Raw genomic sequence first — 24,710 nt, 5'->3', positions numbered from 1 at the left:
TTTGCTCCTCATCTGATTTTCTGTAACCAAACCAGTAGCAAATTGTGGAGGTAGCTCCTCGCATAACAACAAGCTCCTCCTCATGGCGCGTTCACACCAGACGCGAATGAAGCGTTAAGCGCGAGTGATTTACATGTTAAGTCAATGCAAAGACGCGAATAGACATCCTGCCGCGCAATTCGCGCGAATGACGCAGCGGGAATTGAGCGTTTAGAGCGAAATTCTATACATATGCTCTCTGTGGCAGTCATACATGTGCGCCTGGCAGAAGCCCTGCCCATGACGCGAATTCACATCTGTTGTGCAGTGAATTTCACGCGCGAATGAAGCGCGTAAACCCAAAATGTTCACGCGTCCAACTACGCGCGAATAGCGCGATTTATTCGCGCAAGTCGCGTCCGCCTTCCGCCATGCTTGTTTTCACTCCGCATGTGAACAGTGAATCGGGCGCGCACAAAACTACGTCATCAACTAGACTTATCGTTATTATCGTGAGGAGACAAATTTTTATCGTGAGGAGAATTTTCAACGGTATATCGCAAACGATAAGATATCGCCCATCCCTAGTGTGCACCTCAGCGTGGGTTTGGTCTTTTTAAAATTGCCTTGAGTTCTTGCCACTAGCCCCTGCAGGATCCTGCTTACATCAGCATTAGATGTCAGTCTGCTTTCCTGGTTAACCTTGTTTTGATTGCGTACCTTGTTTCTTCCCTGTATACAGTTCTCTGAAATGCATCCGTGTAACAGGTTCACAAAGGCACATCTATAATATCAGTAGATTATGCACAGAGAAAGATGGCCCCTCTTGTTTTAAAGACACTCAAATAGTCAATGTGACTTCTCATGATACCCTGTGCCTGCACATTTCCACAGAATACCAAAGCCAATTAGTTGAATAGTTATATATTTGGTATACTTACTATATACTAGCTATAAGCTGATATTAGAGTTTTTTTTTCCATTTAATGGAATTAAATGTTTTATTTGTCTTTCTGTCTGTCTATTTAAAATATGTATTTTCATACTGTACATTATATAATTGATTTAAAATAATTGTATATATTTATATATTAATATATATTTATATAATTGTAATAGTTTTTAGTTTTTCTTTTTTTAATGTAGACAAAACCATATAGAATTTATTAGCTATTGGTATAAAATAAAATAAAGATTAGTTATAGTCTATTAATATCAAACTGAGAGGAAAAAATCAGTTTTTTTTTTATTAATTCATATATTTTCCTAGAATAAGTTTGGTAAAACAACTCTAAATATTATATCTGGGCCATAACCCTCTTCTTCTTTCTTTCAGAACTCTCTAGGAACCCACTAAATGGAGATGGCGTATTTTAAGAACAATTTTTGGGTAAGTCTGTCACATTTCTTATGCGATGGGGTTTTTAATGTTTCAGCTTTGTAGCAGTACAGTAAGAGAAAATGTTTACTTGGCGTATGTTTTGTACAGTTGCCTTGTAAGCCGTTTGGGATTCATATGCTGACTGTTTCAGTTGCGTCATTGAAAATATGAAGGAGGGATGGAGAGAGGAAAGAACAAAGAGAGAAAAAAAGTGAGAGTGTCAGCTTTCCCATGAGGACAGCCATGCTCTGCTCTTACAGCACACCTGGCAGGGCTATTTCAGGTGCGTCCTACTTTAATACCCAGCCTGCCCCTCTCAAAGAACGAGGGAGAAGAGAGGGAAATCAAGGCAGAACATTGATCAACCACTGCTACTGAATACAGGTCGCATTATATCAGTACAGAAGCCTTCCTACCAGATAAAGACCTCTCTATGTTAAAGGAATTTACAACATCTGTGCCATCAGATTAGTTTCGTTGTAAAGTGCCTCTAAACATCACTTGAAAGTAAACCGCATACAGTGATGGTTTCACTCCTGTTTAGTCTGAACAGCCTTTCTTTCATTTATATTCTCGACTGAGGTTTTTTTAGTTCCTCTACTGTGTTCTTCTGTGTGGTTGCAGTCTTTGGTCTGCTGACCGGTTTCAGCAAGGCCATCTAGTTGTCTGGTTTTGTGTGACAGAACTGTAGTAGATGCAGAGACACCCAAGCATCCATGCAGAACTATTATTCACTCTGGACCCCCTCATCGCTCATGCAGATGTATGCAGAGACTCTGGCCTTCACTCTTTTCTGTTACTCTGAAAAGCTGTTTTTAAAATCAACATGAAATCAAAGTGACCCAGTTTACTTTAATAAACCTTTTGGTCTTTTTGTGCTTGATTCATGAATACATGTTGTGTCAAAAGAAAAAAATAATCCGATAAATATTTCTTATTTTTTTATTTTTTTGCTAGTAATAAATTAACTATAAAAACAAGTTTATTTATATAAGACCTCCAGCTAGTCACAGATAAGTTGATGCATTATTTTAATATATTTTATAATATTTATAATAATTATGTAAATGCATAATATTCTATTATTCTTTTTCTTTTTTTTGTTACGATGTTTCTAGATGGTTATTCTGGTGATCTGGATGTTTGTTAGCGTGATCATAAAATTACAGAAGTAAAATTGACTTTGACATGTTGACTTTAAAGAAATTAATTGTCATTCTAATGTGTGTCTGTGTGTTTGCATATAATGTGATCATAATTGTGTGTGTTTGTCTGTTGTGCATGTTCGTCCTTCTCTGACTATTTCTGCAGCACTGAATAAAAACACCTGTGTGAAATGACTGAGACGACACATTTGGGTAATTACTGAAAATGTATGATTAATTAAGTCGCCGAGAGGGAATTCGCAATCGCAGTGATTAAGCACATTCCTTATTTAGCTTATGCGTCTTCATCCTCCTTACGACTGTCTTCAATCTGTTTCCTCCTCAGATGGAAAACAGGGCGTTTAGCAGGCTGTCAGATGTTTGTCGCACAACAGAGAGCTCATTTAACAGCCTAATCAGTTTGTTTCATTTCACTCTTACTGTACTGTTTCAGTTTTGTGAGGTTGGATGCAGATTTTTTCAGTGTCACATTAAAGAGGTCAAGCTTTGGAGCTTCAGAAGATGAGAAGTATTGTCTAAAAAATTGCTTAATGCTTGACCTTAGCTCTGGACTCTACTGAGCTTGTATTTTCTTGCTTTTGCCTGTGAAAATGACTGACCACATCATTGCGAGTTAAATGTGCCGCCCAATCAAACCTCATGAACTTCCATAGTACCATCAAAAATTCAACTTTAGACACTAATTGCCTTTCATAATAAGATCTTGTGTTCTGTTTGATATATTTAAAAAATAAATTACACATAATTTTGTCGCAATTTATTATATTTTGAATTATTTGTAACATTTGATTAATCAATGCATGCTGTTGAACTTTTATCATAGTTTATAGTTATATGGTAACGAAAGTGTTCAACATTAAACCCTTTTTCATCGGTATTATTTGTGATTTAAATTGTGAACAGGAATTCCTCTTTTCGTGTGCTTTCACTTTCAAATTTGCGATCTTGGTGTCACGTTATACAAGAAAAGATAATTATCTGGTTTGCTTATATCTATACACTTTTCACTTTTTAAGACTAAAACAAAAGATGGATTCATTGTTATTCTTAAATAAAAAGCACAACAACAGTAAAACAATAGGCTACAATAACAAACTAGCTTACATAACCTTTATTAACAAAAACGAATAAGACGAGGCATGGCATAGGACACATCACATGCTGTATTATATAGGCTATACCGACTAATAAATTACAGAATGCTTGGCAAACACTGAGGAATCAATCTCTGGTTTAAGAAGCGGTCTTTTACTTTAGTTTGAAAACCAGATCCTCCGTTACGCTCAATCCGCTGTGTGCACCTTCGCGCTCGTGCTGATGCAGCGAGTATAAACCAGGCTCTACCCACGAAGCGCTCGCGCTGAAAGCGCATCTCTTCACGTGATCAGTGAAATCTGACTCCTGCTACAATGTGCAGCAGATAAAGCAGACTATATGAAGCAGACGCTTTGGAGCAGCCAGACCATGCACTCACACAAGTGCGACCACGTCAAATTTTTACTCGTACACACTCAAAAAATGGTCGCAGTATAGAGCCCTGTGGTTCTAAAAAGTTTGAATTGGTTTTGATATGATTCAGCTGTGTTGGGAAGTAACTAGTTACATGTAACGGAATTACGTAATCTAATTACAAAATTAATGTAACAGTTACTATTACAGTTACTGAGAAAAATGTGTAATAAATTACAGTTACTTAGGAAAATGTTAGAAATTACAAAGGGGGTTACATCTGAATATTTTCCACACACATACTGATTTGATTGATTTCTTTACAAAATTGCATTGGCTGCTCTAAAATATGAGACAACAATGTTTCAGGAGTTTAGGACACAGAATAAGACAAAATATGCTCATTCGATACCTCTTTTATTTCCCATTTGAGTTAATGTATATGCTTTATTTTTTTAAGATCATCTGTTTTTTTCCCAAGGCACTGTTAAATGCCAGTGTTTCCTATGCAAGGATTTGATTTCAAAAACCGTATCTATTAAACTATATCTTATGACTTTAAATCTTTATTTAACTTCAGAGATCTCAAAGTAAGAAGAGGTGCTAAAGTCAGATTTTATGGTGGCTGTGTTTTAAAATAAAATTTCACACAGTCAAAATAGGCGTGGATAACTTAAAAAGATAGATCTTAAGATTTTAATAATCGATATCAAGAACAAGAACAATGTTTTAGGCCATTTAGCATTAATTTAAGCTTGACTGTGAGCATTGAACAAGACTGTCTGTGTTTCTTATAGTTTAAAACTTCATTTTCATTTTGTGTACACCCTATTCAAAATTAAAATCACATAATCCTACTTCTTCTTGGAGCCAGCGAGAGCTCATGGAGCTGCACTGACAGTAGTATGTGAAAAGGTTTTTGGAGGGACTAGATTGAACATGGTGTTCTGTTCTGTCGTTTGTGTGTGTTTAGTGGGTCTCACATGATTGCCTCACTGCCCTGAGCATCATGGCACTGGAACGCCCTGTAATCATCCAATTACAACTTTCACGAGACATGGCTCATTCATCCAACTCCATATTAGTCCTTACATGCTGCTAAAGACATCATCCCTGCTTGTGTGTTTACAGCACAGGGGTAATTAAAATCAAGTGATACTGGTTTCGTTTTGCAGACTTACACAGGTTGTCATTGTGTGGTGGTTCTTAGAAGACGCTACTGTTGGATGTTCAGCCTAACACTCAGGCTGACTTTTAACACAGAAGCCCATTGACAAGGCATGATAGGAAAGTTAGAGGTTAAAAACCCTCTTCAGAATAGCTCTCGACATTTGGTGACATTTTATGTTGTAACACTTTTTTTCCTCAGAAATTGCTATTAAATTTGACAATTAATTAAAAAGAAATGACAAGTAACACCTCAAATTAAACAACATTTTTGTCTATGTTTGTAATTTGTTTATTTTTCTATGCTGATTTACTCACCTACAAAATCACTCCAATCATTTATTATTTTTTTGAAAATAGAGCTTTTCAAGTCATCTGTTTTTTTTGTTTTTTTTCCTATTGCAATATATATCGCAGAAATACAAAATATCACAATGTGAGTTTTTTTCCAATATCGTGCAGCCCTAAGCAGGGGTACTTCAGCCCCGACAGACGCGTATACCTGTCACCTTATGGAATGAGCCGTCATGTGTCTCCCACTCTCTCACAGTTACCAGGGGAACCCTGTCGCTTTAGCAACCGCTATCTTGGTAGGAGACACGTTAATACGGAGCGTATTGGAGTTTCTCTTTCAACACCTGCAGCCCTGTTTAATGTCACTGTAGCTGTTCTGTTTCTCGCTCCCTGTCTGTCATGCTCTCTTCAAACACAAAGCATCCTCTGTGGTGGCATCGCGTTAGATAAGGTGAATGGCAGATACGGCTGTATACTTTGCAAATGAACTTAAGGGAATGAAGCTATAAAAAAACTGAAATACTCTGGGTGTCAGCAGATGGCTTATCATTCCATTTGCTTTCAGCACTGAATTCTTACTGGAGTGTTGTGGGAAAAGACTGTCAGTTTACTTGCCAGATACTTGTTTACCGTCACATGCATCTAAAAAAGAGAGGGAGGAGAGAGAGAGAGCACTTAAAAGGGGTGCTGTTCTACCTGTGCTGTGTGGGCAGAGCAGAGAGAATCATGGGAGATCAGCTTTCCAAAGGGGTCAGGTTTCAACAAGCATATTGGCCACACAACAAACATCAGCTGTTGTTTTCATTTTGGTTTAAGATTAAAATTACATGTTGGTTGCTACTGGTTTTGTTATTGTGGAACCTCAGTTCTTTAAACAGCACATTTCTGTGATCATGTACAAATAAAAGACTGAAATTAAACACCAGAAGGGTCCATGGGTAACTGTCTGGATCTGACTATAGTGTGACAGGAACTTCATAAAGTTTTTCAGCTGATTGATTTTCACATATATTTTCTTCATAGGGATTTTTAACCAAACCATTCATGAAATTGCAACATTTGATTCAAATTTGGTTTAGTTGTTTTTTGGTACTTCACCACATCATAGAATTGTAGCAGCTCTGTCACTGTCCAAAATATATTCTGATAACCTCTACTTCCCCCTGTGGAACACTGAAGCTTGACCTTTGACCTAGTTTTATGTATGACCTGAATTTAGTATTTTAGAATCTTCAATATGGAGTTTGGAATTTCTTCATATAAAAACTTGAAGCTGCAGTTTTTTTTTTGTTTGTTTTGTTTGTTTTATGTATGATCTGAATTTAATATTTTAGAATCTTGAATTTGGAGTTCACAATTTCTTTATATAAAAACTTGGAGCTGCATTTTTTTGTAATCTGAAAATTTCATCATAAAATCTGCTGTGTATTGTGTTATAAAACACAAATGTATAAAATATGGCACCATTGTTAAATGTCACATCTAAAATTCAAATGTACAAAATTCTAATTCATTTTCTAGTTCCATAAATAACCTGTTGACTTCTAGCTCACAAGTTTTTCACTATTTACTTTCACTATCACTATTTGTTTAGTATTTAGGAGAGCGTTAAACTGCACAATTGAACATCACTTGTCTTCATCAGTAATATACTTATCAATATTTGTGTGATATTTTCACTAAAGTAATGTCAGAGAGTTTCAGTCACCGCAGTCATCAGCACCCACGTTTACAAGATCACAATCACCTGCGTTCTGATTCCCCGCACCTGCTGCAGCTAATCGAGCTCCACTATATCTGCACACTCTCCACACTCCTTCCTCGTCCAGTCTACCGTTCACATACCTGAACCCTTTGTACGTACCTGTGTGTTTCCTTACCGCAGAAGTTCCAGGTTCTCCACTGCTCCCTGAACTCCTGCAAGAGATTACAGTCAGTCACTGCAAAGCTAAGCAATCAGGACCTTGTCACGTTGTGCTTCACTCACCACTTGTTCCTCCTGGTTTCTCCTCAGTCTCTTTTAAATAAATACCCTTGTTTGTTCACATACCTCTGTGTCTCCTAGCCTGTGTCGTGACAAGTAGCTCTTGTTTTGTAGTATGTTTTCCCGTTTCTATCCTTTGCATAGTAGGAATTTTGTTTATTTTTCTGTTACCTGGGAAGTTCTTTCTATGGCGTGGAGGCATTGATGGCCAGTGACTGCCCTGGTTCTGTCTCTTTCTGTCTCGTTTGTTGACATTTTTCTGTTTGCTCAAAGAAAGGGGGCTATTTTTATACTTGCTAACTTTGACCACAGGATGTGCCGTTTCTTTGTTCCAAAGGTTATCATCTGAGGATCTCCCTACTGAGCCTTGGCCTTTGAGGGAAATCTGTGTGTGTTGTGCTCCTTGCTCACGTGGCATGTCTTGCGCACACACTGCTGTGCTATTCTTTTGTTGTTGTATTTTCATTATACCACACTGCACTGTGATTTTGAGACATTTTTAAGGAGAAGGAAAGGCAGTGATGTTAGAGGAAGTTTGTATGTTTGAACCAGTTTTGGACCTCAATCCGCTTCATGAAAGCTCACAGCATAACTTGAGAAATAGTTCTTTCTGACTTTAAAAATCTCTTATGTTTCGAAGCGAATGATGTTGGTTTACAAATGCTGACATTCTGTACAGGCACATACTATATTTTGTGCCTGCTGTAGTCAATGGCCCACAGTCGACAGTCCAATCTTTCAAGTTCCTCTTGCTATTTTTATTTTACCACTTATTTGTTTCTGACGATGATTCATTTTTATACACACTGCAGGAATGTACCTTTTATGGTGGTGTTTTTGTTTGTTCACAGGGAGAGAAGAATGCAGGTTTTGACGTTCTCTACCACAACATGAAGCATGGACAAATCGCTGCCAAAGAGTTGGCTGAGTTTGTGCGCGAGAGGTGAGGTGTTGTTTTGGGAGGAGTCATCATGGTGATGGGGAGGAGGGGTGAGACGGTGTAACTGGTACTGTCAGGAATGTGATGTGAAATTGGTTTTCTACTCCTCACTTCTTGTGTTTCTAACTCCCCAGCAGCAGTTGTGTTTTAAAGTGAAATTAAAGTTGGAATGTTTGTCATGATAATGTTTCAAAAACGTTATGCTGCATTATACTGTTCCTTGTTACTGTAATGTTAGGTTCTTTGTTATTTTATAATGTTCTATAACAGGGTTAAATTAATTATTGTCTTATTTGATCTTCATCGTATCGTTTAATGTTACGTGACATACCATACTTTGTCATTAGTATGTTATGTCTTATCTGAAAACATTATATTAAGGTTTTTTACATTATTCTGTTGCAGTTTGTCTTATTTAATCTTACTATATGGTTACATTTTCCTACAGTGTTACGTTGTTAGTGTAATGCTTTGTCTTACATTTTATCTTATAATATTATGTAATGTTATGTTACGTTGTTGCAATGTCACATTATTGCATTGTTTTGTCTTATTTGATCTTATTACATTCTATCATATATTACATTACTACGGTGGCCGAGAGAGCTCAACGCGCTGCAAATAGAAAAAAACACCTGCAAATTAAGAAAACAACTTTCGGCAATTTGACAACACACACGCTGCAAATGCTCGCAACACACCCAAACAAAGAAACGCACTGCAAATACAATTTGTTTGGTTGTATTGTGAGCATTTGCAGTGTTTATTTGTTTGTTTGTGTTGTGAGCATTTGCACCGCCTGCTGTCAAACTGATGATGTTTTCTTGATTTGCTGGTGCTTTTTCTATTTGCATGTTTTCTGAAGTTGCAGCGTGTTGAGTTCTCTCGTCCACCGTACATTACATTATACTATGTTTTGCTGCGTTTGTACTGTAATGTTATATCTTAACTGATATCATTGATTCGGTAACGCTTTAGTATAGGGACTAATTCTAACTATTAACTAGTTGCTTATTAGCATGCCTAATAATAACATATTAGCTGTTTATTAGTACTTATGAAGCACATATTCTGCATGACATGGTCCTACTCAGTAACTAAACTTAACTACCTTACTATTAATAACAAGAATTGAACAAGAAGTGACCATTGATTCTTGTCGTATGGCATATCATTTTTGCTCAGATTTTTTTTTTTTGCTCGTTGATTTCTTCACACCACAGTTCTGTCTCTCAGCACTGAAGTGCCAAAGCACACGAATCTGAGAGCAGCAGAGCAGTCAACAAAGTGCTCGCTGTCCACTCATGCACACGTCTACAAATGCAAGGCAGCGCAGCGGTCAGAAAATGCCGTACATGCAGCGTATAAAACATGAAGAAAGCTTAATCTTCATTTCGTTCCACTGACAGCATATGTGGGATGTGTGAGCATTCCTTTTGGTCTGTAGTAGACATTTGAGTTGGAGCTAATTGCAATAATTAAAATGAAAACTCCAAAACGACTCTCATTCTGCAGAGAGAACAGGGATTACTTACAGCTCTGCCAAGGCTCCTGCCAACTTTCATAGTCTCTTCTATTCGTTATAATGGAGCTGGATGCAGGCATCCTCTGTCATGGACCGAAGGATTACATTTTCTTTTTTTTTTTATGTTAGAAATCTGTCCAGGAAAGCCCTGGAGGAGAGTGCTGAGAAATTGAGAGAGACAAATATGTCCCCAATAAAAGCATAGCTTGTGCAATAAATTACATAAATCAATTTTCAAATGACATCCACTCAGGACATTGTGCCTCAAAGTGGCTGTGTTCCTTGAAGAATCTGACTTGACTTTCCTGTCTGCTGTCCCAACAGAAAGCTAAATTTCACTTATAAGGATCAAATAAGATGTTTTCTAAGAGATAAGGCCAACAATATAGCTAGGCGCACTGGGATGATAATGACAACATCTTTTTTCCCATGAGCAGACTCTGAAGTCAGAACAAAAAAAGCTTGGCTTATCCGAGAAGCAGATCACGTAGTGGTTGATAAGAAATATTTGGTGTTTTCAGCTTTGGCCATGACCCTATGGAAACTACTGTTTTCTCACTCTTTTTGAGGAGTTTTTGTCCTGATGGCTGATGGTTGCTTTTTTTGTAAGTCCGTTACAAATATGTACCATGCTCAAAACCATTCAATTGTTTCAAACGATCTAAGATAATTTTTTATTAGTATTATTTACTCATGGTTAATATTAAGTTACCACACAATTTTTTGTAAGCGTTCTATCTCACTTAAAAAAAAAAATCTTCTCAAATGTAGTGTGTGCACCAATATGAATATAAACACTTTGCAACTTGCATTGAAGAACTGTTTGTGACCTTTGAGTCATTATTGGTGGTGCTAAATCACTTTAATGTGAAAATATATTTGCTTTTGTGTTTATATGCGAATCCATTACCTAGTGACACTGTGTGTGTGTGTGTGTTTGTCTTTGCATTTAAGGGCGGCCATCGAGGAGACTTACTCAAAATCCATGAGCAAACTCGCTAAGATTGCTAGCAATGGAAGCCCTCTCGGGTGAGTGACGTTATTCCTGTTATGAAATTAGGATTTTGACATTTTACAGGCTTGGTTGACCAGAGTAGGTAAAAATATTGGACTTAAAGTTATGTTGAAAATCACTTTTGGCATCTGATTTTGTCATCTGGAGAAAGTTTTCTCTTGCAAAGTTTGGCCTGCTGCTGACTTAGATGCTTATCAGCAGGGATATTCAAGAGGATTGTATGTGTGTATTTTCGTTTGTGCGAGTACGTGCGGTTGTGTGTAATTGGTCAAAGTCGTTGCTATGGTTAGCTCTTTCCTCTGCTCTCTTCACCTCACTTCCTGTCTGCACAAGCATGTGCTAGTTGTCACAAAACAAATACACAGTGCTTTAACACTGTAAAAACAGACTTTGCCGTGATGCAAAGTAGGCATAGTGCCAAATTTAATAAACATTTAAGAGCACAAATACAAAGCTAACAAATGTAACTTTGATTTTTTTCTTACAAACTTTGTTTTGGGGGTGTTTTGGGAGTCAGGAGAAGTAGACTTACAAAGGCAAGGAAGCCTGTTGTTTTTCTAATACTGCTGTGCTGTAAGAAATCCAAAGGGCTTACGCACTTCCATACATCAGCATCTAACCACCTGCTTTGCTCCCCAGCACATTCGCCCCTATGTGGGACGTGTTTCGCGTGTCCTCGGACAAACTGGCCCTCTGCCACCTGGAGCTCATGAAGAAGATGAACGACCTCATCCGTGACATCAACAAGTACAGTGAGGAGCAGGTCAAAATTCACCGCAAGGTAAATAAAGGGCTTTTAGCCTGATATAATTTCAGCTTATGTCCCTGATATCTGGCTTTTGTACCCATAATTGAGCATTGCTGTTTTGTTTTTCATTAAGCGTCCACCACAGTTTCTGATCCCCTACATTATTTCACAACGAACGCATTGGGTTCTAAATTTGTGCTTAATATCTATTGTGTATTTAAATCTGTTGTGTCTTATGTAGACGAAAGAGGAAGTGATCGGGACTCTGGAGTCAGTGCAGGCTCTTCAGGTGCAGAACAGCCACCTGCAGAAGGCCAGAGAAGGCTATCACAGCAAGTGTATAGAGTTGGAGAGACTGCGCAAAGAAGGAGTGCCTCAGAAAGAGCTGGAAAAGGTGTTTGTGTGAAGACAATAAAGAAGTCAGAAAATTTCAATTCTGGCTTTATTTGCACACCCTCATGTCATTGTGAACCTCAAAAAGGACACAGAAGCACAATAGAAGTAACATGAAAGTAGTGTTCAATGCAATTTGTGGATACATTCCGAATCATGATAGATTTGCATGACAAAGAGACCGAATTCAAGTTATTCACAAATAAAATGACCAGTTGGACTTGGGAACCAGAGTTGTGAACCATGTCAACTGATTAATTAAAACTGATTCAAAAGAACAGTTTGTTAAAGAAGCAGCCGTCACTACTTTTCTCTTGAACGCACCAATAGGGGCTTTTGTACCGGAGGAACCTTTTCATAATTCCTAGAACTATTAGCGGAAGTACCCACTTTTTGGCCTGTTCGCACCACAGGAACTAGGAACGCATTTAGTTCTAGGAACTCTGAAGTAGGAGCTAAATTAGTTCCCCCAAACAAAGTAGGGTCTGACATAAGTGTATGCTGATTGGCCTGAAACGCATACGAAACACCACTACCTGGCATTTTTCAAAAGCCATGTAAAAATATTTACTCCACAAACATGGAAAACGGCAATAACTTCTTTTCCCTGTTGTCTGCAGTGTTGTGTTCTTTTCTCAGCCTCAATGATAGGTAACACTGCAAGTTGTCACAGGAGATTTAGTCAGATTTTCATGTTCTTTCGATCTTGTAAATTGTATGTTTACATTCCATCTCTGTTATCACAAAAATTACGACACACAACAAAAGCAGCTCCGAACACTGCATCCTCTCTTCACCAGTTGTTGATGTTTGTAAATGCTGCGGATAAAGACTTCGGTGTAAGCCGCTTCTGAGTTCCCGCTGCCAGTGCAAATGCGACCAGGAAAATGGTGCGAGGGGGAAATTTTGTTCTCTAGGAACCACCATTCTGGCTAGTTCCTAGAACTACTCAGTGCGAAATACTCTATAGACCTATAGACACATGCCGATGTTTTTTTTTCAGAAAGAAAGAAGAAACTCATACTAGATTAGAATGACATGAGGGCAGCATTTTCATTTTTGTTTAAACTAATCTTTTAAGCTGGTAGCCTTCATCCTGTTTTTATGATCTTGAAAAAATAAAGACTTAATTTCTTTCACTCATATATATATATATATATATATATATATATATCTTTTCACAGGCTGAATTGAAATCTAAGAAGGCAGCTGAGTCATTTGCAGGGTCTATTGAGAAGTTTAACCGTGCTGGAAGAGACTTTGAACAGAAAATGAGTGAATCCGCACAGGTTGGTGATTTTCAGTGTTTTTTCCAGCCCTGCCAAGGGCTTAAGCGCAGACCACAGTCGCAATCACATGTTTGAAACATTTTTAAAGCGGGGGTTAGCTCACTAGTTCTCATAATCTAGACCTTCAGAGCAAATTTTACAGTATTTCAATGAGCTCAATAAAGCAATGTAAAGTTACCATGGCTACAAGGGCCATTAAAACAGTCTGTTTGACAAAATGATTACATGCCTACAGTCTATTTCTGCCTGGTGTCGACCTGCATGTATGAATAATTTGAGAGCAAAGAAACGATGAATCAGTCAAATATAAGAGTCCTGACATCACACTGAGACCAACTGAGTCGAGATATCCCTCAATTAGGGCATCAGCAATAATCTTTCAATTATAGAGGCTGACCACTATTAAATGCTAGGGCCAGTTCTGCAAAAATTCAAATATAAGGTCTTGATTTACTAAGATCCCAAATAAAAGTTGCAAATATGCTTGTGCAGTCTAATAAAATGCATTTCAGCTCCATCTCTTGAATTGTCATCCATGTCAGAATGTTAGAAAATATCTAATTTTGCACATGTATTTTTCCCACATGTATTCAGTGGAGTAGCCCTAATTTTTTTTGCTTTCTTTTAATAATTCCAAATAGGATTATCTAAACAGTCCTAAAAATTAAAAAATAAAAATCTGTAACTCATAGGTCAAATATTGAAACAATCTTTAGAAGATTAATATCTGATGGTAATGGCTAAAAGTAGTTAGTGAAGTATTATAATTATTTTATCAAATGTATGTTTTACAACTTAACTGTCTTTAAAAGATATATCATATCTGTTTTTCGTTTTTCTATTATATTTTTAACCATCTCAAAGCAATAAGAAGGTTGAAGCCATACCATATTGTAAATATTCACAATATACACTACTGTTCAAAAGTTTGAGAAGATGATACTTTTATTAAACAATAATGCATAAAATTAGGGCAATAAATTGGGGGGGGGGGGTAAAGATTTTTACATTGTTACCAAAATGTCTGGTAAATAAATGCAGCCTTGGTGAGCATTAGAGAAAAACATTTTAAAAGTCTTACCGACAGCAAACTTTTAAACGGTACTATCGGTCAGGAGAGGTCAATGGCTTCTCTTTACATTTGTCCTTCTACATCTGCAGAAATTTCAGGACATTGAGGAGGCTCATTTACGTCAGATGAAACTACTGATCAAAGCGTATTCACACTCCATTGAAGACACACACGTACAGGTTGGGCAGGTATGGCTCACTCTTGGGATTTTTCCTACTCCATCCTGTAATTGTGCTGAAAATGTTTCAGACGAATTATCCCTGTGGCTCAGAGTTGTTCTGGTCAATGGGATCTCGATTAGCTGTGCTTGATAAAAAGCTTTGTTCTGTCTCCTTCAGGTCCATGAGGAATTCAAGCAGAATGTGGAGAACATTGGCGTTGAGAACCTCATTCAGAAGTTTACAGAGCAGAAGAGAACAGGGAAGGAGAGACCCGGTGAGTCACAGAAAGATAAAACACTCTCTGATTTCCCCAGAAATTGCATTAGTTTTATTAGATCGCAATGCATTGTAAATCATTCTTCTGCAAAATACAAGGTTTTATAATTTGTCATATTGTGCTTTCAAATGTACTGCACATCTCCGAACCTTCCTCAAACTACTGTGCGTGTGTGTGGATAAGGTCCAGTAGGGTTCGAGGAATATCTGTCCCCACTAGTATCTGAGAACAGTAAAAAGAGTCGTGCTAAAGCCTTCAGGATCCCTGGACTGGGAAAAAAAGACAAGGAACCAGATTCAACGTGAGTCATGCAATCATATGAAACACAACACATTTAAAGAAATAGTTCACCCAAAAATGAAAATTCTGTCATTAGTTACTCACCCTCATAATGTTCCAAACCCGTAAGAGTTTCGTTCATCTTCAGAACACAAATTAAGATATTTTTGGATGAAATTGGAGAGCTTTCTGACCCTGCGTAAACAGCAACACAAGGTTTGGAACGACATGAGGTTTAGTAATTAATGACGGAATTTTCATTTTTGGGTGAACTATCCCATTAATGTTCTAGATCAGGAGAAAAATCTAAATGAGTTTTTCAGTGACCAAATCTTCTTATATACTGTATGAATTGTCATACCTCTTCTGTTTTTGTCTTCTAGGGATTCAGCTGTGGCAGATGCACTTGTGAGTTCCCATAACACACACACTCTCTGAATTGATTTTACACAGAACAGGTGATTGTGTGTGTGTGTGTGTGTGTGTTTGAGTGCACAGTTACTGGTCTTGTATCATCAGCTGTTCTTGATTAAATTTCTGTGACTCTTTTTAGACCATCTGAAAAAGTCTCATCTCAAACCAGTTGTTAGTTTACTAACAAACTTATGTACATAGACCATAGACCCTATACTAGTGAGAACATCTCGAAGCCAGATATATATTTATATTTTGTATTTATATGCGATTCGATGAGTGAGTCAGATGTTGATTAAATGCTCTGATTCAATGATTCATTCAGTGAAGGATTCATTAGACTGATTCAAGCCTGTAACTCCTAAACCTGTGAGTCTTCATCAACAGAACGGTCTTATATTTGTTTGTTGTTGAATCGAACTCCACTGATTATGCTGAATATATTTGATTCACTCAAAAGAACCAGTTCCAGAACCAGTAGCATCGTTCTGTATACTTGATTTTGGAGAGGTTTTTGTAAACTTCTGAGGACAAATTTATGCTTAAAAATAGCTAAATAAACCCTCCTCCAGACGTAAACAGAAACATACACAGACTTCTGTGTGTATATGCTATGCAAGAGAGAGTGACGTGTTTGGCAAGGTCTGGTTACCTCATTAAGCTATATTTAACCTTGGCAATACTCATGGTGTTTAATGAATGTCTGATAGCCCACTGACTGCCAAAATCCTTCATAAACGTGTTACGGGCTGTTATGTAAGACGTCAGGCCGCTACTAACTCCCTTAAAACATCGGCACCGTTTTGATATGAGCCATGGCAACAGCATTAGCGTGTTTATGGGTGAAAAACAGTCCACATTCACGTTACAGACAGCCAACGAATCATCTCTGTCAACTGATGTTCTGTACCTTTAAATGTTGTTTCTTATTGTGAGCTTGTGCTGTCTGTTTGTGCTTATGTGTAGAACTCGCCCCTCGAAGTGGACGACGAGGGCTTTGTGATACGTGCAGATGTCAACCAGAATGATATCCTTCAGAATAAGCCATTAGTAGTGCATTCAGTGAGAGTATACTGTGTGAGCATGTGTGTGTGCAGAACTGTGTATGTACATACAGTCTGAGATTACTAGCTTCAATTTATCTTAATAGTTATATTATCAGCACAACAGTTTGACTTCATGTCTTAGTATTCGGTTTGTCTCTCTTTTACTGTTATGACAGCTGGACTCAAGGTTCATTACCTTCACAGGTTTGTGTAAAACCTGATAATCATATGATTTGACAGTCAACAGTCATCAAAAGAGCATGTTGTACTGCAATGGAAGCAAAAACATCTGTACAAAAGTCACTAGTCTGCTTATTTGATTAATGACCTAGAAATTGAATCTTAAAGATTTTTCATGTATGTCATAAGATTTTATTTTAAACTGTTCAAAATTCTAAAGCTTTCTGAAATCCTAAAGTTGATTTTCAGGTTGATTTTCAACTTGGCCTCAGGCTTCTGAACCCTACTGTAGATATTTGAGGATTGAGAAGTATATCCTCAGCAACAAACAATTCTGCCAAAACTTATTTTTACACTCATAGCTCATCCACATGGTCTAAAACAGAGGAGAGGGATTTATTTGCCACCTTTGTTTGCTTTTTATTATTATTTTCTGCAATACTGTCTTCACACCATCAAAAGTATTACATACAGATAGAAAGGAAGTTATTGTCAGGAAGTGTGGTTTGATAAGGCAGGATGTCTAATAGAGACACTTCTATAGTTTGATAATGGACCGTGATGGATACGCTGTCTACTTTCCAATAACAATTTCTCCCCAAATACCCTGTGATGAAGATCTGTTATCATTCTTAGGTTACCGAGAATTTAAGTTCATCATGAAGGGTGTTTAAGGATATGAAACTCAGTAGCCTCCCTAAATAGTATAGTTAGTTTTGCACCAGTTTGTAGACTATTCAGAACAGCTGTGTTTGTGAGTGTTTGCACTCATGTCTGTTTGTGTCCGTGTGTGTTTTTTCTTTGTAACTGTGTGCGAATACATACGTATCCTGCATCGTGTCTGGATTTGCTCCTTAACTAAATTGCTCTCTACGTTGTGCTGCTGAGGAGAAGGAGGGAAATTTTTACTCCAGCGACTCGGATTTCGATGATGATGAGCCCAAGAAGTTTCACATCAAGATCCGACCGGTTGCCAGCAGTAACCGTAGCAACTCGGCAGCCAATGAACTGGAGCTGAAGGCCACGGTAGGGGCGTTGACCCTGCCCCCTAACAGAGTGGTAAGATGTGGGGGGTATTTAATCTTTAATAGCGAAAATGAGACTGATGTAGGTGGTTTTAAGAGATTTATTGCACAGCTGTATATAAATCTGTTTTATTCTACATGCTGAGATCACAAGACTAGTCAAAGAATACTCACATTGTCTTGCTATTCTCCCATTATTTGACATTTTAGTTTCAGGATAAATTAATAAACAGATGAACTAAACGGCTCTAATCTGATTGGTCGCAACTTCTGTGAGCCAGGATTTTACTAGTTTGCCTGTAATGTAACATAAGTCATGTTTGCAAGGTTCCAGACTGCTAAAATGCACTCCTGAGCAAAAACAGATGACTATTTGCCAAAGGCTTTGGTTTTTAGTGTAATAAAATCTTTGAAAAATAGTGTTTTTTGTCTAGTGTATATGTCTAGTTTATTCAGACGTAAACAGTACATTAAAACAAAGTGATTACTCAGTGGCAAAAGAATAAAGTCTATGACTGCTGTCATATTGGTTAGAAAAATTAAGATACGGCAAAACCTAAATAATTTGTGCATCTTTACAATGTACTCTCTCATGTTAAAGGTGTTTTTAAAAATATGGTGCAAAACATTGATTAAATTGTATTTTTATGACTTCCTTTCATTCATCCCATTCTGCAGGTGTCAGTAAAGAAGCAGCTCTCGCGTAAGTTAACTTGTAGTTCCCTCATTATCTCAGACTATATTGTATTATGTTATTTTACTTCTATATTATGTTAGTGTGAATATTTTTCATGTGTACCATTTCTCCATTACAGGAAACTCCAGTTCAGCAGGTCGATCTGAAGGGGAAGGGGAAAGTGTTCCCCAGAGAGGTCGGTCACACTCTGTAGACATCCACTTCTGTACTCATTCAGCTAGAGTTACATCATAGATCATTAATTTTTCAGTTCTCATGCATTGTTCCTGCGACTAATTTCGACAAGCCATCTCAAATGGCTACAGTCACTCACACAATGTCCCATCTCCTCCTCTGTCCACATTAATAATGTCATTATCCCACAAGCTCCATCTGACACCTTAATCACAGCAATCTGCCATCCAGCTGACCTGGGATCAGTGTCATAACTGCACTGTCATTATTGCCTTGTACTGACAGCCTGATCTCAGGTGAGCTGAATTACTGTAATTACAGTCTCAGAATGAGCTCTATTTTTGTATTATGGGTTTTGAAAATAATAGCAGAAGTGGAAACAATTTGGTGTGTATGTGGTTTGAAGAAAATGGTTTTAGGCTGACTTCCTCCCAGGCTCACTATTACTCAAATTGCTTAATTGCAGACATTAGTCACATAGATTAATAGTACTATTATGTTAGTACATGGTTTGAATCATTTTGTGATTTAAAAATGTGTATTTTATTATTTAGTGATATTATACTGTGCTATTTGCTGTACGTTATGTATTATGTGTATGGTATAATGGTCACAGATCTAGGCATACTTGCGTATTATAGCCGATTCCGCGCTAAAGTGCGAGCATAAAGCTTGCCGCAAAGCACCTGGAAAAGTAATGATTATGAATGCATCTGGGAAAAAGACCATTTTTATTATCTATTATTTATTACTAAACTAGTGCTTTCTCAGTGTTGGCTGCAAACTTGAAGCTGCCGAATGCTAACGCTGACTCGCCATCTCCACAGTAATGGACGTGCAAGTAATAGAGAAATGCACCTTTTCATACATAACATAATTAAAGAATATTTGTTCTTATTTGAATTGGTTCGTATAATAGTAATGCCTACAATTCAAGCTTTCTATAGGCCTAGATTTATTTCTTATGTCTGTCGGCCGGTTCATTGTGACGCATTGAATTTCATGGAGATTGCATGAGACTGCAGAAAGCGCATCCAAAAATGACGAATCAGCTATGTATTGTTCTTTCCGCAGGAAAAAAAAAAGGGATTGTGCAGACCATAGATATATATAGAATGACTATATATCATTCTATATATATCTATGGTGCAGACACCTCCATGCCTCTATAATACTCCCACACTCATAAACAGTTGGCATATGCGCCTGCACAACGCATATTCATCAAAATGAACGTCAGAGTGAACGGCCAAAAAAAAAAATGTGATGAGTCAAATAACCATGTAATAAAATGTTACAAAATCGACTGGGAGATTTTATTATTCATATGAAAAATAATAACCTGTTTTGGTCATATTTACTATTAATTGCCCAGCTCCCCCTGTCAATAATTTAGCACCCCCTCAGCACCTGCATTCAAAATTCTCTGGCACCGCCCCTGATTGCGCAGTAGAGTAATGTTTTGTTGTTCTACAGATGGAGAACAGGAGGGTCTGCGCAGATCCACGTCCAGCCCAGATCACAGCAGGTACAGGGAGATTTTTCCATAGTATAATTACTGAATGCTTTAACATTAAAAAATGCAGATTTAAAGGTGAAGTGTGACATTTTTTGGGCACTAAATGTATAAATGCTGAATGTTGGTCTCACCCCAAACCCACACCATTGGTTGGACCAGACGTTAAAATGTTGTTAAGACAAACTGAACAAAAATGCAGTTTAATAAATGAATACAAATTCTAAATTTAATCAATTAAAATGTTTATTTAATTGAATACTTGAATATTTGTTATTTAGATATACAATCATCTTTATTAGGTTATGTACAGTCATGGCCAAAAATATCGGCACCTTTGGTAAATATGATCAAAGAAGGCTGTGAAAATTAATCTGCACTGTTAATCCTTTTGATCTTTTATTAAAAAAATTCACAATCTAACCTTTCATTGGATAATAAGAATTTAAAATGGGGGGGGGGATATCTTTATGAAATGTTTTTTTCTCAAATACACGTTGGACACAATTATTGGCACCCCTAGAAATTCTTATGAGTATAATATCTCTGAAATATATTCACAATTTTGACCACTCCAGGGTGATTATGAACATGAAATTATCCAGCCATGGCTTCCTGTTTCACAAACATATAAATAGGAGGGAAAACAAAGTCCAAATTCCCTTAATCATCCATCACCATGAGAAAAACCAAAGAATATATTTCTGATGTGCAGCAAAAGATAATTGAGTTTCACAAATTAGCTGGGTGGCTTTATATCAGCTTTACAGTATTTAGACGGGGAAATAGTTTGTCGAAATAGTGTCATTCTCCTTTGGCCAGACAAAATCAGCAGTTTAAATCTAGGCTAAAGCAGAATCAGATTGTGCAAAGGATCCTGTGGTCTTGTCCCGATGGCCATCTTGGAGACAGGGTCTTCACTGGGGATCAGTCTCTGGGTCTCATCTAGGTGTCCTGGCTGTAGAGGTCATCTCTAGGTGCTGATCCTATCATCAGCATAACAGTGAAAGCTAACACCATTTTTACTAATGATATCTCCCAAGGGTAACGTAAAGCGTGAAAAGTAAGGGGCCAAGTACTGAGCCTTGAGGTACTCCATACTGCACTTGTGATTGGTATGATATCTCTTCATTTACTGCCACAAATTGATGGCGGTCAGATAAGTACGATTTGAACCATGCCAGTGCACTTCCTCTAATGCCAACATAATTTTCTAGTCTATTTAAAAGAATATTGTGGTCGATAGTGTCAAACGCGGCACTAAGATCCAGTAGCACTAATAGAGAGATACAACCACGATCAGATGATAAAAGCAGGTCGTTTGTAACTCTAATGAGAGCAGTCTCAGCACTATGATATGGTCTAAAACCTGACTTGAAATCCTCACATATATAATTTTTCTCTAAGAAGGAACATAGTTGTGATGATACTACCTTTTCTAATATCTTTGACAGAAAAGGGAGATTCAAGATCGGTCTGTAATTAATTCTTTGGGGTCAAGTTGTGTTTTTTTTTTTTAATGAGAGGTTTAATAACAGCCAGTTTGAAAGTTTTTGGGACATATCCTAATGACAATGATGAGTTAATACTATTCAGAAGAGGATCTATTACTTCTGGAAGCACCTCTTTTAGGAGCTTAGATGGAACAGGGTCTAAAATACAGGTTGTTGGTTTAGATGATTTAAAAAGTTTATACAATTCTTCATTTCCAGTAGAAGAGAATGAGTGGAATTGTTCCTCAGGGGATCTATAGAGCATGATGCGATACTGTGGCTGACAGCTGCATGGTTACAATTTTATCTCTAATAGTTTCGATCTTGGATGTAAAGTAGTTCATAAAGTCATTACTACTGTGCTGCTGGGTAATGTCTGCACCTGCTGATGTTATATTTTTTTTGTTAATTTAGCCACTGTATTAAAGAAATACTTGGGGTTGTGTTTGTTTTCTTCTAAAAGAGACGTAAAGTAAGCAGATCTAGCAGTTTTTAATGCTTTTCTGTAGGATAGGGTACTTTCCCACCAAGCAATACGAAATGCCTCTAATTTTGTTTTTCTCCAGCTGCGCTCCATTTTCCAGGCCGCTCTCTTTAGGGCCCGAGTGTGCTCATTATATCACGGTGTTGGACTCTTTTCCTTAATCTTCCTTAAGCGCAAAGGAGCAACCGTATCTAAAGTGCTAGAAAAGAGAGAGTCCATAGTTTGTTACATCAAGTTGTTCTGAGCTATTGGATATGCTGAGGAATTGAGAAGTAAGGAAGATTATTTATAAAGTAGTCTTTTGTGGTAGAAGTGATGGTTCTACCAAATTTGTAACAAGGAGTTGGCTTTACAGCTTTAGCTATATGGAATATACACGAAACTAGATAATGATCTGAGATATCATCGCTCTGCTGCAATATTTCAACGCCACTGACATCAATTCCATATGACAGTATTAAATCTAGAGTATGATTTCGACAATGAGTAGGTCCTAAAACATGTTGTTTAACACCAATGGAGTTTAGAATGTGTCTATAAATGCTGATCCCAACGAATCTCTTTCATTATCAACATGGATATTAAAATCACCCGCAATTAGGACTTTATCTGCAGCCAACACTACCTCAGATAGAAAATCAGCTAATTCTTTAATAAAGTCTGTATGGTGCCCTGGTGGCCTGTATACAGTAGCCAGTACAAACATCTCAGGGGATTTATCATTAACACTTGTTTCTTTGGATAACGTTATATTAAGCACCATTACTTCAAACTAATTATACTTGAATCCCAACCTCTGAGAAATACTGAAAATATTGCTATAAATTGTGGCAACACCTCCCCAAGAGGTGGCTAAAGACTCTCCAAGGACCACAGCTGGAGAATTGCAGAAAATAGTTGAGTCTCGGGGTCAGAAAACCTTTAAAAAAGTCAAATAGCACCTACATCAAAACATGTTGTTTGGGAGGGTTTCAAGAAAAATTCTCCTAGCTCATCCAAAAACAAACTCCAGCATATTCAGTTATCAGACACTGGAACTTCAAATGGGACTGGCTTCTATGGTCAGATGAAACTAAAAAATTAGCTTTTTAGCAGCAAACACTCAAGATGGGTTTGGTGAACACAGGGATAAAAAGTACCCCGTGTGTACAATGAAATATACTGCTGTATTTTTGATGTTGTGGACCTATATTTCTGCTGGAGGTCCTGGACATCTTGTTTAGACATGTGGCATCATGGATTCTATCAAATACCAACAGATAAAAAATCAATAAGTGACTGACTCTGTTAGAAATCTTATAATGGGCCATGTTTGGATCTTCCAACCGTAAAATAATACAAACACAAACCTCAAAAACAACACACAAATGGGTCACTGAGCACAAAACCAAGCTTCTGCTATGACCACTCCAGTCCTCTGACCTGAAACCTGTAGAAAATGAGTGAGGTGAACTGAAGAGAAGCAGCACCAACATGGAGCTGTGAATCTAAAGGGTCTGGAGTGATTCTGGATGAAGGAATGATCTCTGATCTCTTGTCAGGTGTTCTCATCAGGCATTATAGGAGAAAATTTAGAGCTGTTAAACTGGCAAATGGAGGTTTCAAAAAGTATTGAATAAAAGGGTGCCGTTAATTGTGGCCAATGTGTATTAGAGAAAAACATTTATTTCATAATGATATTTCCCCCCATTTTAAATTCTTATTATCCAATGAAAGGTTAGATTTTTGTGATTTTTTTTTTTTTTTTTTTAATAAAAGATCAAAAGGATTAACAATGCAGATTAATTTTCACAGCCTGCTTTAATCATATTTACCAAGGGTGTCGATATTTTTGGCCATGACTGTATATTATTTAGATTATAAACACTACCGTTTAAAAGTTTGCAGTCAAGTTATATTTTTAATGTTTTTGAAAGAAGATTCTTATGCTCACCAAAGCTGCATTTATTTGATCAAATGTACAATAAAACAGTAATATTGTGAAATACCACTACGATTTAAAATAACTATTTTATATTTCAGTATATTTTAAAATATTCATATAATAGCAAAGCTGAAGTTTCAGCAGCCATTATTCCACTTTTCAGTGTCACATGATCCTTCAGGAAATTTTTCAAATATGCTGAATATGCTCAAGAAACAGTTTTTATTATTATCAACAATGTTGAAAACTTGATTAATGTATTAATGCATTTGTGGAGACTGTGATCTAGTGCTTCCTTGCTCAATAAAAGTATTAATTTTCTGTAAAGAAGAAAATCGTACAGACCACAAACTTTTGAACACTAGTTTGAATTTAAATGATATTGTTTTTTATTTCAGTTAATTCTGCATTTTAATGGCCTCAGTTTCTCCTACAGTCACTTCTTCACCCATTCGGTTTCCTCCTCATGTCTGCAGGCTGAGTTCCACAGCATCCGGTTCGGACGCTCTGTTTGGACCTCCTCTGGAGTCGGCCTTTAAGTCCCACAGCTTTGCTGGCAGAGAGAAGCTCCAGAATGCCTTTGCTGCATCTGAATGTAAATCTCCAGCAGCACACCGCCCTCGACCACATTACCGTGA

At 37.3% G+C, this 24,710-nt stretch overlaps 1 protein-coding gene across 1 annotated transcript in view; it reads left to right on the top strand.

Annotated features, from left to right (window-relative positions):
- The first annotated feature begins 1,321 nt into the window (after window positions 1-1,321).
- The window catches only part of LOC306849726 (F-BAR domain only protein 1-like), a 32,148-nt gene continuing 8,759 nt past the window's right edge, over window positions 1,322-24,710 (top strand). Inside the window, exons 1-16 of the mRNA XM_079384987.1 lie at window positions 1,322-1,369; window positions 8,272-8,363; window positions 10,840-10,914; window positions 11,540-11,681; window positions 11,890-12,042; window positions 13,226-13,330; window positions 14,492-14,590; window positions 14,741-14,837; window positions 15,024-15,141; window positions 15,503-15,527; window positions 16,500-16,560; window positions 17,634-17,818; window positions 18,463-18,487; window positions 18,600-18,656; window positions 20,132-20,183; window positions 24,549-24,667. Coding sequence (XP_079241113.1) covers window positions 1,337-1,369; window positions 8,272-8,363; window positions 10,840-10,914; window positions 11,540-11,681; window positions 11,890-12,042; window positions 13,226-13,330; window positions 14,492-14,590; window positions 14,741-14,837; window positions 15,024-15,141; window positions 15,503-15,527; window positions 16,500-16,560; window positions 17,634-17,818; window positions 18,463-18,487; window positions 18,600-18,656; window positions 20,132-20,183; window positions 24,549-24,667 — 1,438 coding nt within the window. The 5' untranslated portion in view covers window positions 1,322-1,336. The remainder of the gene's footprint in view (window positions 1,370-8,271; window positions 8,364-10,839; window positions 10,915-11,539; window positions 11,682-11,889; window positions 12,043-13,225; window positions 13,331-14,491; window positions 14,591-14,740; window positions 14,838-15,023; window positions 15,142-15,502; window positions 15,528-16,499; window positions 16,561-17,633; window positions 17,819-18,462; window positions 18,488-18,599; window positions 18,657-20,131; window positions 20,184-24,548; window positions 24,668-24,710) is intronic.

The sequence above is a fragment of the Barbus barbus genome (assembly GCF_936440315.1).
Source record: "Barbus barbus genome assembly, chromosome: 29".
NCBI lineage: Eukaryota > Metazoa > Chordata > Actinopteri > Cypriniformes > Cyprinidae > Barbus > Barbus barbus.
The sequence above is the reverse complement of the archived record's forward strand: the minus strand, read 5'-3'. Positions and strand labels throughout refer to the sequence as shown.